General features: G+C 39.8%; 1 protein-coding gene across 1 annotated transcript; it reads left to right on the plus strand.

Annotated features, from left to right (window-relative positions):
• The first annotated feature begins 775 nt into the window (after nucleotides 1-775).
• Nucleotides 776-11,507, plus strand: STEAP1 (STEAP family member 1). The gene is made up of 5 exons (XM_077174708.1): nucleotides 776-1,123; nucleotides 4,115-4,219; nucleotides 5,015-5,527; nucleotides 6,950-7,114; nucleotides 8,656-11,507. The coding sequence occupies exons 2-5, from the start codon at nucleotides 4,127-4,129 to the stop codon at nucleotides 8,911-8,913; spliced, it is 1,029 nt and encodes a 342-aa protein (XP_077030823.1). The 5' UTR covers nucleotides 776-1,123; nucleotides 4,115-4,126; the 3' UTR covers nucleotides 8,914-11,507.
• The last annotated feature ends 11,212 nt before the right edge of the window (nucleotides 11,508-22,719 follow it).

Below are 22,719 nucleotides of genomic sequence, written 5' to 3' on the forward strand. Positions count from 1 at the left end.
TCTAAGGCAATCTCCTCTTTTCTTCCAGATGTAGCATCCAGCTGGAGTCTACGTCCATCTACTGAAAAGGAGAAAAAAAAAAAAACTACTCCTCTCCCAAGATACAATGACATGGAACTTGGCATAATTTCTGTGAAGACATCCTGAGCAGGATACAATGAGCTCTGCATGAAAACATTTCTGACACAAACTGGCCACGTGTTCTTCAACGTCAGGAAGTCACTAGATGTCAAAATATGCACTAAGCAGATATTTCATAAGATAATGATCGTTCACACTACTGTGTGACTAAATTTTCAGGAGACAACTGCCTTTTCAAAATTGCCAACACAGGTTAAAAACCAACAAACAAACAAACAACAACAGCAAAAAACTTACAGGATCATGGTACTTTAAGAAAAAAAAAAAAAGTGAGGACTGCTCGTAGGCGAAGCAGGGATTAATAGGGCATTTTGTCAGGTTTAGGAGAGTGGCCCGTTTGGAGGAACCGGCTGGGAAGAAAGAACGGAATGAAAGGAGAGCAGAAGGGTTCCCGGGATCCGAAGGGCCTGGGGCCACTGGCGGGCCCGGAGCGTGCTGTGACCCGCAGCGCACCCCGTCCCAAGCGGCGGGGCTGCCGGCAGGGCTCCGGCCGGTGGAGGCCAGGGCCGCCCGGAGAGGGGGGGAGCGCACCTCGGTACCGGTACCACCTCCTCCACCTCCTCCACCATCTCCTCCCTGCGGCGGGGCGGGGAGGGAGCAGGTGAATGCGCCCTTTGTCCGGCCGAGGGCCCAGCAGACCCACGGCAGGGCGCTCTTTCGGCGGGGAGTCCCCTCCGGGAGGCCGCGCCGTCCCGCCGCCGCTCGGGCCGGGGCACGGCTCACACCGGCCGGGCGGAGGGGAGCGGGATGGGCGCGGAAGGCGGGGCCGGGAGGGGAGGTGGAGGCTGCGGCCGGTCTCCCCCGCCTCTCATCTCCTCAGAGTCCGGCAGGCGCTCCGCTGCCGTCCCGAGGCCGCCTTCTCCTCCGAGCGACGCTGCCGGGCGCTGCCCGCCGCGGACGGAGCCGAGCCGGGGCCGCCGCTGCCGCCGCCCCCCGCGGCGGGACCTGCGGCGGGAAGGAGAGGCCGGGCTGCCGGGCCGAGGTGAGTGAGCCCGGGGACGGACAGGGGCCGGCCGTGCCCGCAGCCCCGCCGCGGCGGTGTCCGTCCGTGTGCGCCCGCCCGGCCGGGCTGTGGCGCGTTCCGAACCGGGCCCCGCCCGCCACGCGGCCGGGCCGGGCCGGGCCGGGCCAGGCGGGGAAGCCCGGCGGGCTCGGGCTCCCTGGGGCGGAGTGCTCCGGGCTCGTTCTGGCCCAGGAGGAGCGCCGAGCGACGCTCTCCGGCTCCCAGCCTCTGGGCTTTCATTCAGTTTTCCACCGAGCTCAGCAGAATTTTTGAAGAGCGGGGAAAGTTCTGAGCTCGCGTGCCGAGTGCCTGCAGCGTCCTGCACGGTGCAGCCGGCACTTGGAAAGCGAGATGCTCATGCCCAGAAGTTTCATGCTGTAATTTTCCGATAGTGCCGAGAGAAGGGTGCAGGCACTGTCCCGCACCCCTTCCATCACCTCCTCGTTATTATCATAGCCTGTCTGTTTCACCCATTTTTTTCTTTTTTCATGAAACCAGCCCTGAAACTCCTTACTCAGAAAAACTTCCCAGTGACTTGGGATGATGTTTTCCCGGGGTGTCTGCACAGTGTGGATCCCTGATGGTTCAGCGTTACAATGAGCGTGCTGTCCCGGTACAAAATTCAGTACTCACAGCGCTGGAAACTTGGCTTTCTGCAGCGGGACGCCCTCCACCCTCGGTGACAGCTGCGTCCCAGAGCAGAAGGGATGTGCACTGAGGATGAACGTTAATATAACTGTTCCCTTTCATAACAGCCCTGGGTTAGATGACTAACTCTGTCTCTTGCAGGACCCCTAATGTTTCTTCAGATGTATTTCAAAAAGACATATAGTCTAGATGACTTCTTTCTAGTAATTTGTAAGGCACTGAGTAGTGAATTGTAGGTGCTCTTCTTTTGGGGTTTTCAAAGGCTATTACTGTGCTTTGTTACTGGGAAATAATTTCGTGTTAACTGGTATCAGAAGCCAAGTGGAATATGATGATATGACACTTGAGTTTCCTTGCATGCAGTCGTATGGCTGAAACCCATAGTTCCCTGGATGAGCACATGCATTCACACACTTTCTTTCTGTCTTGTTTTCTGCTGCATAAACCTTTAATGCTCTATTTAACATTGTATTAAATATTGTATCCCAAAAAAGCCAATAAATCAGCTTTTAGGATTAGCAGCTGGCATTCTAGCTCATGGGTTGCTTTTGTTCACATCATGGCATCATTTATTTCATCCTCATCAATATAAACCTTTAACTGGAAACTAATCATGGACTCTTTGTTTCTAAATTTTCTGAATGAAGAGTGATAGGAGAATGAGAACTGGGTGAATCAGGCTTTTCCATATAGAGCTTCCCGAACTAAATTATGCTTTTGGACCTCTAAGACAGTGTGGTAGCCAGAAGGTAGGCCTGAAAGACCTTCATATTATAAGTTCCTTAAAAATAGATGTGGATTTCACTGTTAATTTGTTATTAGGCTTTTTACAGGTAAAGTTCCATTTGTAAACTGTTCTTTGAATTGTAACAGCTAGAAATTTTGTCTATTGAAACATGTAGAAGTAGAAATTCTAAAATCTGAAGCTTTGTGAACATGCACAATACCCCAAAACTTTTGATAAAATCACCAGGACTAGCCCTAGGAATAGGGGGGAAAAACAGAAGTGTGCCTTCGTGCGTCCATGCTTTCTTGTGTGCAGGATATACAAAGGATAACCTTTTTCTACACCATTAGCTGGTGTAGGAATGGCTTAACAGCCTGACCTTCAGACAGAATTCTTGTTGACCCTCCTCTGTAACACTTGTCTGAAAGGTTATGCTCAAAGGGAGAGCTGACTATCAGGAGGGAAAAATCCAAAGAGAAATACTAAGGAAAAAGCACTTCCAAAGGAATACTTCAGCTTCAGCTGCCTGGTGGCCTGGCAGAGAGCAAACCCTCATAGCAGACAGTAAAAGACTGTAAGACTCATCCACTGAAGGAACCAGACACAGTAAAAAAAAAATGGTCAAAGTCTGATTTCTCCATATAATTTCCCAAAAGATTTATGCATATAAAAGAATCAGTTAGAACAACAGTTGAGTAATTCAGCTGTTCAGTAGAAAAGTACAGGGAAGAGCCACCTAGTAATTTTCTTAAAGGTTGTCACAGAAAGTCACCCTGTGGTATGGCACTCTGAGCTTCCAGTAGGGTGGTGCCAGGGCCTCTCCTCCTGCAGTGTGCAACAGTGTGACACACACCTGGCAAGTCCTTGTTGCAAGGTCCTTGCAGGCCCTGTAGTTATTTTATGCTCTTCAAAATACTGTCTCTCCTGCTATCCTAGGATTTTCAGAAACATCTCTTTCTGTTTATCAATTCTCTTCCTTTTTTCTTCTTTTTCTGCCATCTGATTTTTTGTCATTCCTAATAGCTTAAAACCTTTTCTACTGCTACTTGTGGTGATGAGTATTGCCAAAATACCTGGAAACAGCATGAGCAAAGCTACAGTTTCTTGACAATCTTGAAGGGAGAATACACCTCTAAAGCCCCAGAGAGACTGTCAGGTCGACCAATCCTAAACCCTAAAATATATTAGAAACCACATCTCCATGGGCTTCTTGCACCAGAAAGTCTCATGAACTTAAAATCTTCACAACATTTTACATGCTTTTTATGCAAGCTGTTTCAAACTAATTTGTGGTCATTTAAAAACTTGAATTAATGCATTAATTCCACTGGTGACATGGATATTAGGCTTAAATATTATTTTTCATTAGTAATTTTGTTCTGTTGATTTATGCTCTCTTTTATTCTCTGTTTTGCCCAGAAAATAAGCTGAGCTTTTTCCCTTCTCAGAGGACAGACTTTCCTTTCCCTAGTTGACTGTGCCTTTTCCAGCAAATGTGTGGAGGACAAGGAAGAAAACAATTTGAGCGAAAATAGGCCGCAAAGTTCCAGTATGGCATTTCAAAACCTGTTTTACATCCTGTATTTGTTTTGCAGGGAGTTTCCACAATGGAGAAGAGGGAAGGTGGTCATGGTGCAATTGATCAGAATGCAGGTCAGAACATCATGCCAAGAAGAAGTACAGGAAATCTTAACTATTTGGTAATGTTTCTGTAAAAAAGCAGCTCATATGTCACATAGAATATTGCAGTCCTTGATTCACTTTTGTGCAGCGACAGTGTTACCATCACACTGGCATATCACGAATATTTCTGAAATGTTGTCACAATATTGATGTGAAGAGATAAAAAGATAGAGAACATCTCATTCAATTTAATCACAGTCCATGATAAAAAATAAACAAAGCTTGAGGCAGCTAAAAACTACATGAGAGTAGCTGCTAATTGTATCTTATCAGATGAGCAAAACTCCATAGAAATAATTTGGGATTTTTACACAGGAATATAAAATTTATCTTTGGGGGAATCTTCATGATAGCAACATTGCACTCAGGAAGTTTTCCACTTCACACAAAAAAAGATCCAGAGAAAAAAATCCTTTAATCCTTCCTTGTTCATGGTATTTGGGCTACATCATTAAGTCTATAGCTGAAAAGTGAAATTTATAACTTATATAATAAGAAGTTGAAATGATGCTTCACATAATGTAATCCTTCCTTCCTTGCAGTATCATTATCTTCCTGGAATGCAAATCTATTTTAAAATCACTGCAGATAATGAAGAATGGGAAATCTACGCTACAAGTGCTTTACTTAAAGTGCTGACTATGCTGTTTGAAATATTATGTTTCCAAGTTACCTTGTCTTTAACAGTGCATATGTTTTGTATATGGTTCCACTGCAGTAAGTTGTAAAAGTCATGATGGCAAATACTGTCATTACAGAAGTTTCTTATCTTCTCTTGAACTCACTTTGTATTTCTGTTCTGTCCCTTCCAGAATGTGGATATGCAGGTTGCCAATCCAGCAGAAGCAGCTGCACTTTTTGATTTACATCAAGCACACCATTTTGGTGAGTTTGAACACTCTTCAGAACGGCACTGCAAGCAGGATCTGTTCCCTAAGTGGCACTTGCCAATGAAGATAGCATCTGTGATCTCATTATTAACATTTATTTACACTTCCATGAGAGATGTCATATATCCTTTTATAACCAAAAAGGAAAACGTTTTCTATAAAATTCCAATCCTTGTCATAAACAAAGTTTTACCAGTGACTTCAATTACCCTTTTAGCACTAGTGTATTTACCAGGAATATTAGCTGCTAGTTTCCAGCTGTACTTTGGCACCAAGTATAAAAGGTTTCCCCAGTGGCTGGATAGATGGATGTTATCAAGGAAACAATTTGGACTTCTCAGTTTCTTCTTTGCTACATTACACGCCTGCTATAGCCTGTGCTATCCAATGAGAAGATCATACAGATACAAGCTGCTGAACTGGGCATTCCAGCAGGTACGATGGGCACACGAACACCAACCTTTCTGTATTCAGAAAATCCTTGCAAATCTGGATGGGGGAAAGTCATTTTCATTGCCTTTGTTTGATTTTCAAGTACATTCACAGAGAGCACTGTTCAGGGATGGAGCAGGACCTAGTTGCCAAAGCATATAATAGAGTCAAGAGTCATCACAGCTGTGCCAATATATATTAAATAAGTAATTTTCTTAATTTGGGATTTTTTTCCCATCTATAAAATGCAAAATTGTATCTCACAGGAACATTTAAGTCTTTGGCACACTACTAGTTTAGTGTAGATTTCTTCTCTGGACCACTGAAATCTAGAAACAAAAACTGAGCACTGAACACAACATTTTTGGACACCTTTGCCACAGTGAAGGAGGGCTGAGCTAAATCACAGTAATCTGTATTTGCACAAACTAAATTTGTGAATACTGATGGCTCACATTTGGGCTGATACACACTACCTTATTTAAAGATAGGATTTCAATGATGCTTCTGACTGATGGTCAATAATTGGCTTGCAAAGTTCTCCAATATCCTCTGTAACCAGAGAGTTCCTAATACTCACCCATTTCCTTGGTGCCATAAGTAATGCAGTATTAGGAATATTCCAATGTAAGGTATAGACTGCAAATATATGTTTTTGTTACCCCTAAAGTCTTTATTATTAAAAATAATTAAAAGCATAATATGATGATGTCAATAGATTCTTAAGGTTTTTGTAAACAGTCAAATTATCTGTTGAAAACTCTGAAATCAGCCTTACTGGTAATCTGATGGGAATGGATTACTAGAAATTTCCTTGAGATTCCAGTCAAGATGCAGAAATTACCATATTTGGGGCATATTGTGCCATGGTGATCACTAGCAGGATCAAAGTGCTGTTGCAAGTAGTTGTAGTAAGAGAAGCTTTGACATCAGTTTATTAAAATCACAAATGTAACAAGTTGTGTTTTTAAAAAAAAACAGAGCTAAACAACTACCATGGCAGGATATTTTTATTAAGAAGGCCTGCTGAATTACCTCCCTGAAGTAGAGCTGTTAATATATTTCCTGTTGTTATAATCTCCTTGATATGGTATTTAGCCATAGGTGGGGTTTTTTTCTTGTCAAAACCAAGATTTATCCTTGCTGTGAAGGCAGATTAAGAGGCCTCAGAATCAGGCTCTCCTGGGCCAAGACACTGATTAAGTCTAAATGCTTCTCTCTAAAAGCTCACCTTTGCTCTGGATATATCAGTGAAGGCTTTGTCATCAGAAGTAAACAGCAGTTATATTCAAAGACATTCAAACAAAGCAAAATACTGTTTTTCTTTGCTTATTTCATTAATATTATGGTGAAAACAGTAAAATTATATTTAACACAAACAGCTAAGTGTGCCAATCTGTAATTTTTATGGTGTTCTTTTGGCAGGTCAAACAAAAAAAAGAAAATGCCTGGATTGAACATGATGTTTGGAGAATGGAGATTTATGTGTCTCTAGGAATTCTGGGACTTGCTTTGCTGGCCCTGTTGGCAATAACATCAATTCCATCTGTCAGTCTCTCTTTGACCTGGAGAGAGTTCCACTACATTCAGGTGTGGATGAACAAATATCATTACTGCGTGTTGTTAGTCCCATTTGTAGAACTGTGTGTTATCAGCTAAGGCCATTAGGAGTTAGAAATATCAAACACAAAGTTAGTGAAACCAGTGGAAAGGTTTGTTCCATACTCTTTGTTAACTGGTTTGTGAGAAATGTTCTTTCCATTACTCTTTTGTCAGAACAGGCTCTTGTGTTCAGTGTATAAAATGGAAAGAAAAGACAACTCCATACCACTTTTTTTTCTCCTCCTGACTTTGTGACCAGCAGCAGTTGTCCCTTTGAGACCTTTTCTTAGTTCTGGCGCTGAAGTCATCTTCCAGGTATCTTATCTCTCCAGAACGTCCCACGTCCTGCTGAATTTGGAGTAGGTGGCATTGAATCAGTCAGTGCTGTTTCCATATAGCACACACAGGTTATTCTGAAAGACACATCTTAGAACAGATGCTGAATAATCAAATCCAGCCAGTCTCGAGTTTGCTACAGCTGTGCTTGTTTCCTTAACCCGGGCATTCGTGTTGTTCTTGATTTTCTTGTGTCATATGCAGTAATAATCAGGGTGGTTCTGCTGACATCAGTATGGTCACACTAGACTTAAGTCTACAGAGTACCTGGCATTTGAAATTTTGATTTATATTTTAAAAGCAGATCTGAAGTGTATAATCACCAATTACTGATTTGATACTTCTGCCCACTCTATGAAGTCCATAATTTGTAAGTATATAGAGAATATAGAAAAGTCAGGAGGAAGTCTCCAAATGCATGACTGCTTTCACTATTGAAAGACTGTGGTGAAGAAACCCAGATGAGTAATACTTCTGTGTTGGACTTACTTTATAAACAAATAACTTTATTACCTAAAAATCATGTTCTGTAGCAGAACAGCAGTTGGAAGCTGTAGCATTAAGCAGTTGGAAATACAGTGTTTGACTTCATTGATGAGTACAAGATTATTAAGTGACAAGATTACTAGTTAAAATTACTAGTAAATTTTCTTTACTCCTGAATTTTGTAAACAAGCTAAGCCAAATTTACCACTGTAAGTGAAATGAAAGACTTGAGTTTCCTGTAGTTTTGCAGGGCTTTTGCCATAGTACTAGACTTACTCGAGTTTGTGATTTTAATTTAGCTTAACATTTTTCTTTGCAAGCATTCAGTTAATCCCTTAATATATCTGGTTTTGAACTCATAATGATTTTTCATGGAATTAAAGTAATTTATTATACAGATGTAAATTGAGATATTCAGGATTGAGCATGTTTCAGGAATAACCTGCAATCTCTTCTGTATTTTAGCTAAGTATCGTAGCATTACTTGAAAAATGCGCCTCTTCCATTTTCTTTTACATGGGCATAAAGGAGTACAGTTGGAGTCTTGACTTACAGTTGTTACCTTTTAGTTTAAAGCCAATGGTTGCTTTTCTTTGACTTGAGCATGTTGGTCAAGGCCCATCCAGATTTCTGTATTTGCTTAACAGAGTACTTTTTTTGCCAAGTTGGAAAAAATAAATAGCTTGTTATTTTCTTTCTCTTTTCAGAGCAAGATGGGATATTTAGCCCTGCTGCTATGCACTGTTCATGCACTGGTGTTTGCTTGGAATAAGTGGGTTGATGCTAACCAATTCATCTGGTATACGCCACCTTCATTTATGGTTGCAGTTTTTCTTCCTATTGTTGTTCTGCTCTGTAAATGCGTACTGCTCCTCCCATGTTTTAGGAAGAGGATAAGAAAAATCAGAAATGGTTGGGAAGCAAAGACACAAGCCAATCAAACCAGCATAACTTCCAGACTGTAGATCAGATATGGACATTTCCTGTCTATGTATCTAAATATGCTCAAAGCTATGAAATTTTCACTCATGAGCTCTGTTTTCACGTTTGCTATAGATGTTTCTTTCTCACTTTTTTTTTGGACTTCAGGAGTATGAGATACTTGATGCAATTTTGTCATTTTCAAAGACAGAAAACAAAAAACTCTATTTTACACTTTAATCTATTCAGTGTTTTGGTATTTGATGATTTCTTTCTTCTGACTCACTGCTTTTAAAATCCAAGTGTTTCATTGTCTCAGTCCCAGTTCTTTTGTATGCAAAAGCAAACATAAATTGTTTCTCCAGATGACCACAGAAAGTAAAAAAATGATTACACCATAGAGCCCAGGAATGCTTTCTGCTTCACACAGCCATGCGTGTACCTTCATTAAATCTCAAAATTATAATGGGACAAAAACTGGAGTATTTATCATCCCATTGCCTCTTAGCACCAGCAGCCCGTGTATCATTCTGCAGAGTGGGGACCTTGGCATATGAGCCAGACAGAAACTGTGTATTCCTGCCAGGTCTTGAACATACACAACTGAGCAAGCAGAATTACAGGGATCTTTACAAGGTAAATATCTCCTGAGGCTTGGGCACAGTCTAAAAAAAGAGGTTTTAGACTCAGATTTCCATCTTATCCAGGACTAGGTGTGTCTCTGTTTACTTGAAACGATAAAACATTTCCCATTTTTTATTCCATGAACACATTCTTTTGTTTCTGATGCTGGAAATTTTCCATGCTTTTGACCTAAGCCTGCAGCCCTTGCCATGTGCTAAACTTTTTTTGCACAAATTATTCCAGTGGGATAAATCCATCAGGTAAATGTGTTTTTTTGTTTACTCTAGGGCCAACACAATTGTGTGACTGGAAGAAAAACATTAAAAATAGGCATTTGAATCTTGCCAATGATTTAGTGAGATTGTCATGTTAAATGGTTTCCAACTGCATTTGCCTTTACAGAAATTTTCCTAATAACTTTAATAAGCTCATTAAATCCTACTTTCCTTACATTGCATAGGTCTAGCTGAAAGTTTTAAATGAATAATTCATTTGTTAGTATCTGTTTTGAAATATGTTATTCAGTAGTATATATTTCCACTCAACATCAGGAACATTTCTGCCAGTCTGCCTGCAGGAGTTGACTAGGACATGGACTGTTGATGCCACCTATTGCTGGAATCCTCTGAATGAGAACTGTAATTGGTAATGGCTCTGCTATTAAAACAAACAGGAAAACAACATATGCCTAAAAAAAATGTTATGCACGGTGCTAATGAATCTGTTGTCTCTTTCTGGACTTTCACATGGAGCATAAATAACAGACAAATTAAATAGCTACAGGGATATTACATTTTGTATTTTCTGGGTTGTTACCATTCAATTATTGCAACTTAAAAGTTGGCCTTTTTAAATTTGCATGTAATGTAATACTGTGAAAGTAACTGGGGACATGGTGACCTATGTAATATAAATTGAAATCTGTGGCATTATGTATCAAACCAGTAATGCATGACAGAGGCCAAAACCCTACAATACAGGAAGCTGGACTGCAGTGTTAATCTAAGTTTCTGACAGAGTAGGAAAAATATGGTGCTCAATGCATTTGCATTTATATTTCTATAAATGAAATAAAACTTTAATAAGCTATATGCACTTGTTACACAAGGTAGTCCAAGACAGCATAACTTCATTCATTTCAACTAGTTAATATGGTTTGAATTGATAACATAAATTAGAGGGGCAAACCAATTTCAAGATCATCACATGCTATCCAAACTGACCTTTTAAGCTCATCATTTAGCAGGGGACATTAAGCACACTTACTTCAGACTTTTCTCTAGCATTGCCCAGAGGGAAACCCAAAAGTGTCTTCTACGACATGAAATTTACATACAGTCTACAAAAGCTATTCCAGAAATCACACATGACATACAAACATTGAAGTGTGTTTTTCCCTACTGATTGTTTCAAGTAGAAGCCAGGTTTTCTGTGTCACATCTAGACATTTTTCTAGAAACTACCATTGAATGCTTATAGCCAGTACTTGAGACTTCATAGTGAGTCTCTTCTCTGCTTTCTAAGTCTTTAGTAAACTACATCTTAATAACTCACTTCCCAGTCTGCAGGCTGCTCAGGGAAGTGGTTGACTCACTATCCCTGGAGGTATTTAAAAGACATGTAGATGTGGTGCTTAGGGACATGTTCTCATAATAGGCTTGGCAGTGTTAGATTTATGGTTGGACTCAATGTAAATTATTCTATGATTTGCTTTTAAGGCATTCAGATACAACAGTGAGGAAGATCTACACAGGGCTAAGAAGAAAATGCTGTTGACAGTATTTAATTTCTCAGTTTGTGGCAGACACGGTTTAGTTCAATACTGGTGAATCTACATTCATATGTACCTTTTAATTTATGTTTATGTACTTGTTTCAAATTCAGTGTATTAATAGGCCTATATACTATTACAATACATTAACTGAATGTGTGTGCACATTTCAGGCACTTATTTGTATAACACTAATTAGTTTTATAAAACTGTATATCATTAAATGCTTCAATGTATGCTGTATCTGCTGTTGTGTCATATACATCCAGGGTAAAAGGGTAAAAAGGCACAGTACACTCTAGAAGAGCTGCTGATAGAAAGTCAAGGGAAACCATTTCCTCCATGCTAGTGAAGAGCCTTGAGCCTCCAAAGAAAAGAAAACAAAGATGCAAAAAGCAAAATGGACACTTTCCTAGTGTAATGAAATTGCATTTTTCCTGACAGTACCTTTAACTGTATATTCTAGCATTCCGAGATTTTTGAAAAGGAAGAGAAAGCTTTGGAGGGAGACCCAAGATCTCTGGAAATGCTGATCAAAGAACAATAAAAGTTCAAGAATAGCAAGGGCATTGAGGCATTGAGGAAAGGCATGTATGGGCACACTTTTGTGTAAGAATCTATCATTCTAGTGGCAGTGGCATTAAAATGTGTCTCTAAGGCCTGCAAAGTACTTTTTTCTATTGTTACATGTCTCCAAGGTATTTGAGAGACATATTCCTTAATGGGGCCTAAGGAATTTTATGCCAAATTCATTTGGAGAGATCATATCCAGAATACTCTTCCCAATAAGTGACAGAACTAACCATTGTTCAGGAAGCTAGAGCCAGGGCTGTGTTGGCTATTGTGAAATGCAAATTCCTGTTGACAGCAGCATTTACTGTAAGCAATCCCTCCCTTTGGCCACTCTTCTCTGTTCTGTCATTGCTGCAAGCTGTTAAAGATGTGAAGTTCATCAGAGTAGGGCATTGGATCCAGTTGAAAAGTAAAGCAGAGAGAAGAATGATTCAGCCAGATCCACTCATGGGTCTGATTCACCTGACAGTCAGCATCCTACATATGTCAGTAGGAAGGACTCAAAGAGGAATGGTGTAAACAGGCAGCTTAACTTAAACCGGCCCTAAATGAAAAGTTCCAAGTGCTCCTAAAAGTTAAAACTTGCATTATTTCATCCTATTTCAGTGGATATTCAAGAATATTCCCTTGCTTCACTTTTTTTGTCATGTTCTTAGTTTTCCATGAATCAGTGGGCAAAAATGTGCTCTAGAAACTGTCATCAAAACCCATATAAAACTAACTGGTGTCTACGTGACTGTGGGCTTTGTGGTTTCATTTGTAGAGATGGTGATCTCACATCTCCCCTTTTCTCCTACATCCAGACTTTCTAGTCCCTTAACAACACAAAATGTTATGCTAACCGTTTTTGAAATTCAAACTAATTTCTTTTAAACTGATTTTCTTTAAATACCATTAAAGAAATAAATTAAAAAACCAAAACAAAAAGACCAATTTTTGGAAACACACTGAAACCACCCCTGAAGAATGTAATCTGCTGTTGTCGCTGTAAGTGTCTGGCAATGGCTGATCATTGCCACTGATGTTTTTTCAGTAATGCCAGGATTTCTTGATCCCATGAGCATATTCTGTTGCTGATCGCAAAATTACTTCTTATTATTTCTTTTATTCAAACAAGTCTCACTAAATTCAGTTGCCTCAGAGTTCAATTTTTGCATCATTCTTTGAACTTTTCTGTAGATTAAATTTAACACTTTGAATGGATGAAGTGAGGCTAATTTATTAAGTAGGCGTAATAAGTTTTCAGAGATTTTCAGCTGAAAATACATAAAACCAATCCATGAACTAAACTCTTCAAACATAAAAAAGACCACAGCTACTTTCAATAAAGATGATACAACAGAAGTTTTAGCTGTTTCATATTTATTGTTTCTTTTTTATGTATATTTCATCTTCATAGCATGGAAGTACATTGCTGAGATAAATATGCTGTATCTTTGACTTGGTTAAAGATGTGTAGTCACTGTGGGACTTGCAGAATACTAATATTGCTACTGATAGAAGTATTTGGTCCTTAAATGTCTTTTTTTTTTTGGGCTCACTACTAAAAAAGAAGCAAGGCAAATGTGAGGATTTTTTAACTGGATGGTCATATTTGTAGTTTGCAGTCATATGTAGTCTTTATATATGTGCTTACAATTTATTGTTGAATGTACTCTACTGAAAAGATTTTTCCACATGAATATCTCCATTACTTGGCATGCTGAGAAGGATCTTATTGCTGGACTTAAAGGAATGGCCATATAACCCACCTCTAATTATTTCTCTACTTTATTTTTTCAGTCCTGTGACTCATATATAAAACTGCCTGTACCTGTGCATGTACCAGAATAACTTCTGAACAGTGTATCTCATTCATTCAAAAATATTCTAACAGGAAATCCTTAAAAAGAAAATAAACAAGAAGCTGGAACTGGGAAAAAAACCAAGCCACTTTCAAAGCTCCTAAAGTATCTCTGCAACTTTAGTTTAGACATCTAACAATTGTTAGATGTCATCCATAATTAAAATCATAATTTCCCCTTTCTAATTAAAAACATAATTTCCCCCTTCTAATTTCCAATAGACTTTGTACATCTTTATTTATTCACATCAATTTTTCACATCTTTATTTATTTCCTGATAATTAATGACAGACCAAAGTGTATTCCAGGACTATGAAGCTGTGCAAAGAGGCATCAACATGGAATCAGAAGAAACAGGACAATTGGCAATCTGTGAAAAAGAGGAAAGGAGACATCGCAAGCACTCAGATTTTCTTATGAAAGAGTAAAAGAGCCCAGTGGATGTTAAAGGGTAAAAATAAGTTAGGTGGAGGGTACTGAATAAGATCAATGAACATCCTTAAGTTAGTAGGGAATAGAAACCCTTAGCAAGAGAGATGGGTAAAATGGAGGACAACTGAATGACTGGTGGGACAGTCTGAAAACTCTGAAGTGAATCCTTGAAACAGAGGGAATGGAAGCATTGGTTATCCACATGGAGCTGGCGAATGGAATGAATAAATACAAAGAGCCCAGGTTTGTGTGGAGTTTGACCTGCACAACCTATTCAGTTGCAAACATTTCTCCAACCCTGAAATACCATTTCAGGCATTTCCGGGGAAATCTGTTCAAAATCTACTGATACAGATGAACATGAGTGAGGTTTTAAGTGGTTCAGTGACATACCGCTTCTGAAGTTTGGGAAACGAGTCATAGATGTTGCTCCATTTTTCATAATGACCTTTATATAAACTGAGTTATTTTCAAATAACAGCAGACTTAGCTGTTTTATTTCCTGCTAAAGTATACATCATGTGCTAAACAAAGGAAAACTCTTATGTAAAACACAATGAAACTAAAGCACTCTTAAACCTTACTTATGCAAAATAAGGAACCAACTGAAACCAGATTGCGATGGTGCATTACTCTAAATTCAGAAAATTCCTATGAACTTTAGTTTTAGCCTTGTGCTGATATCACTATTCTACTTCAAATATTAAATCATCATCATTTGGTTGTTGCAGAGACAAAATTGCCAATTAAATAAATGGGACTTTTATTCAGTTATTCAGAGCAAGATTTGTCCCCTGCAGTCACAGAAATACTTAATGTCTTCACTGTCTTGGATGCAATTACCAATAACTTGTTCACCTCCTCCAGTGTTTGGGATGGACTCTATCCTGCCAGGTACTTGCCATCAAGACAGCCTTATCAAGGGAAGAGCAATAAAATTTGTTACCGTTTTTTATTATCAACCTGGCCTGAAACACTCCATATCCCAATACAGCAGCTGAGCCATGCAATCTCACAAAGTTTTATTCAGCCCTGTTTAACATCCTTACTCAGTTATTCCTAAGCACCTCTGCCCTGATTACAGAGAAGGGGCTTGGTGGCCTTGCCCAGATGTTTATTCTATACCACAAACATCATCCATTGCTGGGAGCTGGTTTCAGCAGGAAAAGCTGGGGTGCTGGAACAGGGAGTGCATCTGGCTTGCCACAGTGGAGGGGCTGTCACCATTAACCCTGCTGACCTGGTCCCTCTGCCACCCACCAGACTTTCCTTCCTGTTTTCTCCAGAACAAAACCATGGACCCGTGGTGCTGACAGGACAGCTATGAGGTGCAAATGAGCCAGGGGGCCAGGCAGCATGAAATCAGAGCTATGTGAAGTGTCTGCCATCTTGGGTTTGTTCCTGGTGATAAATACCCTTTTGTGGGTAAAAACATCTTCTCTTTTGCATACTTTTACTATTAATAACAACTGCTGGTTTTATTTTGTGTGTCTTATATCATTGTTTTGCTCTTTTAGTAAATTGCTATTTTAATCCATAGTCTGTGCTTCATTGTCCCTCCCTTACCAGAAGGGGCAGGGGAAAGGGAGTGGCATATCTGGAGCGTAGTTCCCTACTGGTGTCAAAACCAGTACAACATCCCTGGAAATTCTTCCATAATTGAGTTATTACACCTTTTTGACACCAAGATGCTTAAAATGTAACGGAAAATTGGTGGTGGGGAATGCCAATGGTGAGGAAGAGAAAATGAAGTACATAGGGTAGGTAGGAATGAGATACACTAGAATGAGGTGAGGATGAATGAGTGAAGCAGGGGGAAACTGTGAATCTACAGAAAGTTTGGGAGATGGAAGTGGGGTATAATTTAATTTTAATTGAATACCCCCTTCTATTCTATTCTATTCTATTCTATTCTATTCTATTCTATTCTATTCTATTCTATCCTATTCCAACCTTATCCTCCTTGATGCCACCCTTTCCCCACCTTTGATCCCTCCCTAAACATCCCACAGTAACCCTTGCACATTCTTACAATCCCCCTAAAACAGCCAATAATAATTTTCAGATAATTCTTTTTCTCTTGCAAGTCCCACTTCTCTTAAAAAATACCCTTTTCAGTTCACATTAAATTCAGGGGAAACAGTTTCTCTGTTTGATGACCTGGCAGGTTTCACCCCAGTGACAATGTTCTGGTCATTCCCCTTGGATAGTCTTGTCAGTAGGCAATTTGGCTTCATCTTTATTGATCAGCTTGCTGAGCTTCCTTTGCCTGTTACTGCTCCTCTGACCCTCGCTGGGTCTTGTTTTTGCCACAATTAGGCTTTGATAATTTAACCCAGCAACACAGAGAAGCACTTCTCACATGAGCAGAGTGTGTGGAGCAGCTGCATGAAAGGAAGAGACTAAAAAGGTGGGAGCTCTTCAAATGAGAGGGGAGAAGGTGGAAGGGGATTAAATAAAGATTTACAAAATATTAAAAACAGTGGACAAGATAAGCACAGAGCTATTTTTAACCAAATCTACCTTACCAGGAATAGAAAGGATTCAATAAAAATAGTAGGAAATCAGTTTGCAACCGATTAAGAATGTGCTGCTTCTTGCAGTGAGCAAATTCTGGATCTTGCTGCCACAGAGGGCTGTGGAGGCAAACAGAATCAGCAGGTTCAAAAGGAGGTTAGACAAACCCAGAAACAACAGCCCCTAAAGCAACACCAAAAGGGCTTTGTAGGTATGTACCCTATGACATCACTAGTAAATATGGATAAATATGGATTTGAGAGGATATGGTAAATATGGATTTGGGAGGAGAGTACAAAATATAATGGCCAAGATTGCATACTCTCCTTAAACACCATTTTGTTTTGCTGCTCTTGAACATGTATTAGTCGGTTAGATAGGCTATTGGTCTGACCAAGTATGGTTTGTTATGCTCCCTTATATCAAGAGTAAATCACTAAGACTAATACATTCCTGTAAGTTTGGTGGCTGGAAAACAAATATGTTAGGAATGACAATTTAAATTCTAAAGAAAAAGCTATTGCCTTGATAGTGGAAAATAGCTTAGCTCTTAGGATCTTTCGCAACTTGTTGATCTCACTTTTCATATCTGTGGAATTAACTACATAATTCTTCACTGGACTGGGAACTCAATTAGTATTTCATTGCTCTATAAACATACAGATTTTCCTTTTACAGTGCTAACTTACTACTGAATTATGGTTTCATTTTTGTTTGTCAGGGAATATTGTACAGCCAGCATGATCCCATTCATGTTCACAATCAATGAACTGAAGAACTAATATATGACCAGGTACATATAATAATGATATTACATTATTATTAATTTTAGTATTAATTAGTCCATTAGTATTAAGTATTTTTACGTTTTTACCACCATAATGATACATAATATGCAGTGTAGTATCTCACCAGTACAGACTGGGGGCTGAAATGTTGGAAAGGATCTCTGAGGAGAAGGATCCAGGGGTCCTAGTGGACACCAAACTGTCCATGAGCCAGCAGTGCCCTTGTGACCTTGAAGGCCAATGGTATCCTGAGGTGCATTAGGAAGAGAATTGCCAGCAGGTCAAGGGGGGTGATCCTGCCCCTCCACTCACCTCTGGTGAGGCCACATGCTGTGTTCAGTTTTGGGCTTATCAGTACAAGAGAGACCTGAAGGTCCTGGGGTGGGTCCAGCAGAGAAGAACAAAGATGACTGGGGGACAGGAGCATCTCTCTTACAAGGAAAGGCTGGGGGAACTGGGTCTGTTCAGCCTTGAGAAGAGACAACTGAGAGGGGACTTCATCCATGCCTGTCAGTATCTGAAGGGAGGGGGTCAAGAGGATGGACCAGGCTCTTCCCAGTGCTTCCAAGCAATAGGACAGGAGGCAACATGCAGAAACTGATGCACAGGAAATTCCACCTGAACACGAGGAAGAACTTCTTTAGTGTGCAGGTGACCGAGCACTGGAACAGATTGTCCAGAAAGGTTGTGGAGTCTCCCTCACTGGGGATATTCAAGAACACAATCCTGTCCCATGTGCTCTAGGATAACCCTGCATGGGTAGGGTGGTTGGACCAGATGACCCACTGTGATCCCTTCCAACCTAAAACATTCTGTGATTTTGATTTTCACTTCTGCCCTCAAGAAAAACCTGTAGTCTGCAGCTTCATGAAGGAAATTTGAAATCAAAGAGCTAAAAAAGTAAAACACACTAGTCTTAGGCTGTCAAATGGTGGCCAAGCCACAGTCCAGCCTATGCTTTCCTCAGCTGCTTTAGTATTCAGGCAAGTATTAGAGTCTTTTGAATAAGTTTTTCAGTTTTGCAATATTCATACTTCACTGGGAAGGAGGGCATGTCTGTTCTTCTTTAGGAAGTCAACTGACTGAAAGCTTTGGTCTGGATGCAATTGTTTGCATTAGAAAAATAATCTACTTTTCCCCTGACTTTAGGTCCAACAGTTATTGCAGCCATAAGACCACACTTTTAGAACCTACTGTCTCATTTTGTAGATATTTTTAAAGATGAGCAGCCACAAATCAAGAAAAAAAATTCTGACCTCTTACATACACCACAAAGCAAATATTGTTTCAAGAAGAAGTGGAAAGGTCACACGTGACTTTGTTCTTCACATGAAACCAAGAATAAAGGTCCTGAAACCCCTCAACTGGGCATCACAATAGCTATGGAAAACCATAGTCAGAGAAATCTAGGAAAGGTTTCCTTCCTTCCTTCAGTTTCTTTCTGGTGAATAAATTTAATCAGATAGATCATAAAATCAGAAACAATCCTCACTGTTTTTCTTCTTGGATTGCCTTAGAAATAGAAGCGTAAACCCGGATTTTTTTTTCTTGTGTGGGGCAAAAAGGAGGGGAGGACTAATCCTCTACTTTAGGTGAATCACCCTTATTTTGTAATTTCTCTTGGGATGAAAGAGATGCATTGTCTTGTTTCACATGACTTGCCAGTATTTCTCAACTATAGTTTATTAAATGTGCTCTATAAAGGCATTTCTTCTCTTTCCTTCACTCTTTCTCTTTTTTCCCTCTTTTTTCCTTTCCTTTTTCTATACTACATTCTTCTCTCTTTCTCAAAAGAATATCTAAATGGTGTCAGTTTTTTCCGTTAGTGCTTCTTTCCTTGTTTTTGACTACAGAAATTCAGATCCTACGAGGTCTGAAGAAGTAGTGATACCTGGACAGTTACTGAACAAGGGACATCACAAACTGATGAAATCCAACAAGTGAAGGAAGAGACTTTAGTTGAGGTGTTTACCATTCATTTTTGTTCTTCAATTAATTAATAGTAAGGTGGTGGTATTTTTAATAATCTATTTATTTCAACAAAAACACCCCTTTTTTTCAAGTAAACAATAACATATCTCTCAGATTCATGTTGTCCTTACAAAGAATGGGGAAGAAGTATAAGTTTTATTTTTAGAGTAATTGCAGGCTGCCATAAGAAAAAATTAGTTGGTCTAAATGTTCCTGGCTGGGAAACACTGTATTTTTCTGCTAGGTTATAAAATTAGCTGTATTGAGCATAGTATGCCAAAAATTATTCTATTTGGTTTTGTTGCCCCGATAGGAAGCAAAATTTTATGTGTTTGTTTTCATACTCTTGCCACAAGGAAATCCCCAGGGCTTTGCTTTCCCATTGCCAAGAGGAAGAACTAGAATATCTGTTCCATTTACCATTTGGAAAGTCCTTTGTTATGTTCTATCCCTTAAAGGAAGAAATATAATGCTGCCCTGGACTTTGCTAAAAAACAAATAAACACCTGCTAAGAGAAAATAAACTCCTATTTTAACAGATTGTTTAAGATAGTAATTTAACAGGCTACCTGAGAACCACACTGACTATAGATCTTGGTACATAATTTGAGAGAACTGTAACTATCCAATTTCATCCTCTTACTACAGAGACATGATCCAATTTTGCTGAGAGCTTAAGTATATAAAGGTATTTATATACCCTTGCTCTCATGAAAATCTCCATGCAAAATAGGGCCCTCTATGCTTTTCCTGTTTGAACAGATCAGTTACACAGCAATGGAAGGAAGGCTGTAGTTGTTTTAGTCCCAATTTCAAACAAGCATTTTCAAATTGCAAAACCTCAAAAAGGTAGAAGGAAAACATAAAAACAAGTTAAATCCATCAAACTGCCTCGATTTTAATTTTTAAATGTACTAGATACCAAGTTAGTGGTGTCTGTCCAACAGCCTGGTAAATGGCCACATCTCAAGAGTTCCCTCATTTACCCCTGTGCCAAAGGCTAAAGTCAGATAGGTTTGCACAGAGCAAGATGAGAAACAACTGGAGAAGAAATTAACAACAAAATGACATTGAATTATATCCATGGGGCTGTGGGTTAGGAATGAAGGACCAGGGTATGAGCTGACACACATTACATAGTGCAGGCTGGAGGACAGAACCTGTGATGCTTTCCCATGAAAATGCAGCTAGAGAGCACTCACAAGGCCAAACAGCTGCTCAAGAAACAGGCAACAAATCATGCATTGTTAGTCACATACCTGTGTAGGAAAAATGCTCCCTGCTTGTTAAAAGAATCAACACAGATAAATTGGTCATCTCCTAAACCAATGGGTGAGTCTTCGGTTCAAGACTTTATGGTGCAATAATGTTTAAAAAATCCCACAGGAAAGCAATGACAAACATTCCAATTTATAGCTTTCTTATTAAGGCTTTAACTCAAATAAATAAAGAATTATAAGACTGTGACTGCCCTGATTTTGTGTGATACATGATCATTTTGAGGCATGTAACTCAAGTGCTCATTTTCATATAAATACTTTTCTGATAACAGGAGTCAAATAAAGTAGCGTATAAAGAGAATCAGCCACAAATAACGCAGGAAAGAACAGTTTGCTCTTTTGTTTTGATATATTTTTTTGGCTGGACTAAAATTTTTGAGCTCATACTATTGTAGCTGTACTGGCTACCAAAAAACAAGCCTGGGATAATGACTTTTGAATCAATTGCAAAGGAGAATATTAGAACAAGAAAATGAAGAGCTGAAATGCCAGTTCTCACCATGGAAAGCACCAATTCAGTTCTGAGTGGTCTGTCAATGGATTCACCTTTTTGGTTTTTTTCTGTGGAGTAGCAACTCAGTCCTCAGTGACTAGGAGCTGAAAATGCAGTTTGGAAAATCAAGCAATATAATTTCCATGCACCTGTTTACCAAATTAAAAAATACTTTAAAAATATATGTTTTCACCATGAAGAAAATTAATTATTTAATAATTGGGGGGGGGTAATGAATGGCTTCTGAACTACAACAGAAAAGTGTCAGAGTCATCTTTTCAAATTCTATAGGATGGTTATCATGATTATATGTGGAACCAAATGTTTTTATTGATTGCATGATTAATTTTGCTGAAGTCCTCGGTTAATATGTTATAGAAACAAATCAGTATGCACACACAAAAGATGAAAACTGTCACCTTCAGTGTTTAAGTGTTTATGGCTTCTTTTCAATCACCTGTGCATTCATCAGTTTTTACTGCAACATGAGACACATTTTCATATGGATTGGTCAGTTTGAAATGCATTAAAAACAAAGAATTGAGGGTTATATCTTGTAACATATACAGCATAGCTTAATGAAAGGTAGAATTTATTAGGTAAGTCAGAGCATGTTAAAATCCAAAGCTATGCTTTTTCAGGGAAAAGCTCCATTTGTCTTCAACTGGAAATTTCCATGTCAAACAAGATACAATTCAGATCTTGGGGCACAGCTTTGCTTTCATGTGGCTGATCCATCTTTCTTATTTTGAGTAATAATAAATTATTATTACACTGAAATTAGAGGAGAACTCCCACCTCCACAGAGTATACGGGGCACACAGCAAACATGGGGAGTGACCTCCCAGCTAACCAAACCTGGAAAGCTGTTCTGGGCTACAGGGACACCCAACACCCCCTCACAATTAATTTTGCATGAGAAAGGTGGTGAAATGCAGGAATAGGTTGCCCAGAGAGGTGGTGGGTGCCCCATGATTGGAAATATTCAGTCAGGCTGGACGGAGCTCTGAACAACCAGATATAGTGGAGGATGTTCATGCTCATTGCAAGGGTGTTGGACTCGGTGACCTTTAAGGTTCCCTTCCAACCCTGCGATTCTGTGACATATGATGGTACAGTTCCATAGCCCTGCAGCTGGCACAGGTTGCAGCAGTACCCTTCTGCCAGGAGAGGATAAGGTAAGGCGGCTGGTGACGAGTTCCTGCTGAGGATGGGCCAGCTGCTCACAGCTGCTCCTGTGCCAGCAGCCCCCAGGTCCATCTCTGCCTGTGTTGGGGGCATTGCACAGGCCAGAGGGGCTGGAGCACAGTACAGTGGCCGAAGCTGAGGGCACTGCAGGGCCATCCACAGCCCTCTTCCTCTACACCAACCCCCTGTGCTGTCACAGAACACAGAAACACAGAAAAACAGAATTGCTGAAGTTAGAAGGGACCTCTGGAGCTATCTAACCAACACCTGTAAAGGCAGGGTAACCTGGAGCAGTTACCCAGGAAAACATCTGGATGGGTTTTGAATGTCTCCAGAGATGGGCTCCACAACCTCCCTGGGCAGCCAGTT

The sequence above is a fragment of the Agelaius phoeniceus genome, chromosome 1 (assembly GCF_051311805.1).
Source record: "Agelaius phoeniceus isolate bAgePho1 chromosome 1, bAgePho1.hap1, whole genome shotgun sequence".
Taxonomy (NCBI): domain Eukaryota; kingdom Metazoa; phylum Chordata; class Aves; order Passeriformes; family Icteridae; genus Agelaius; species Agelaius phoeniceus.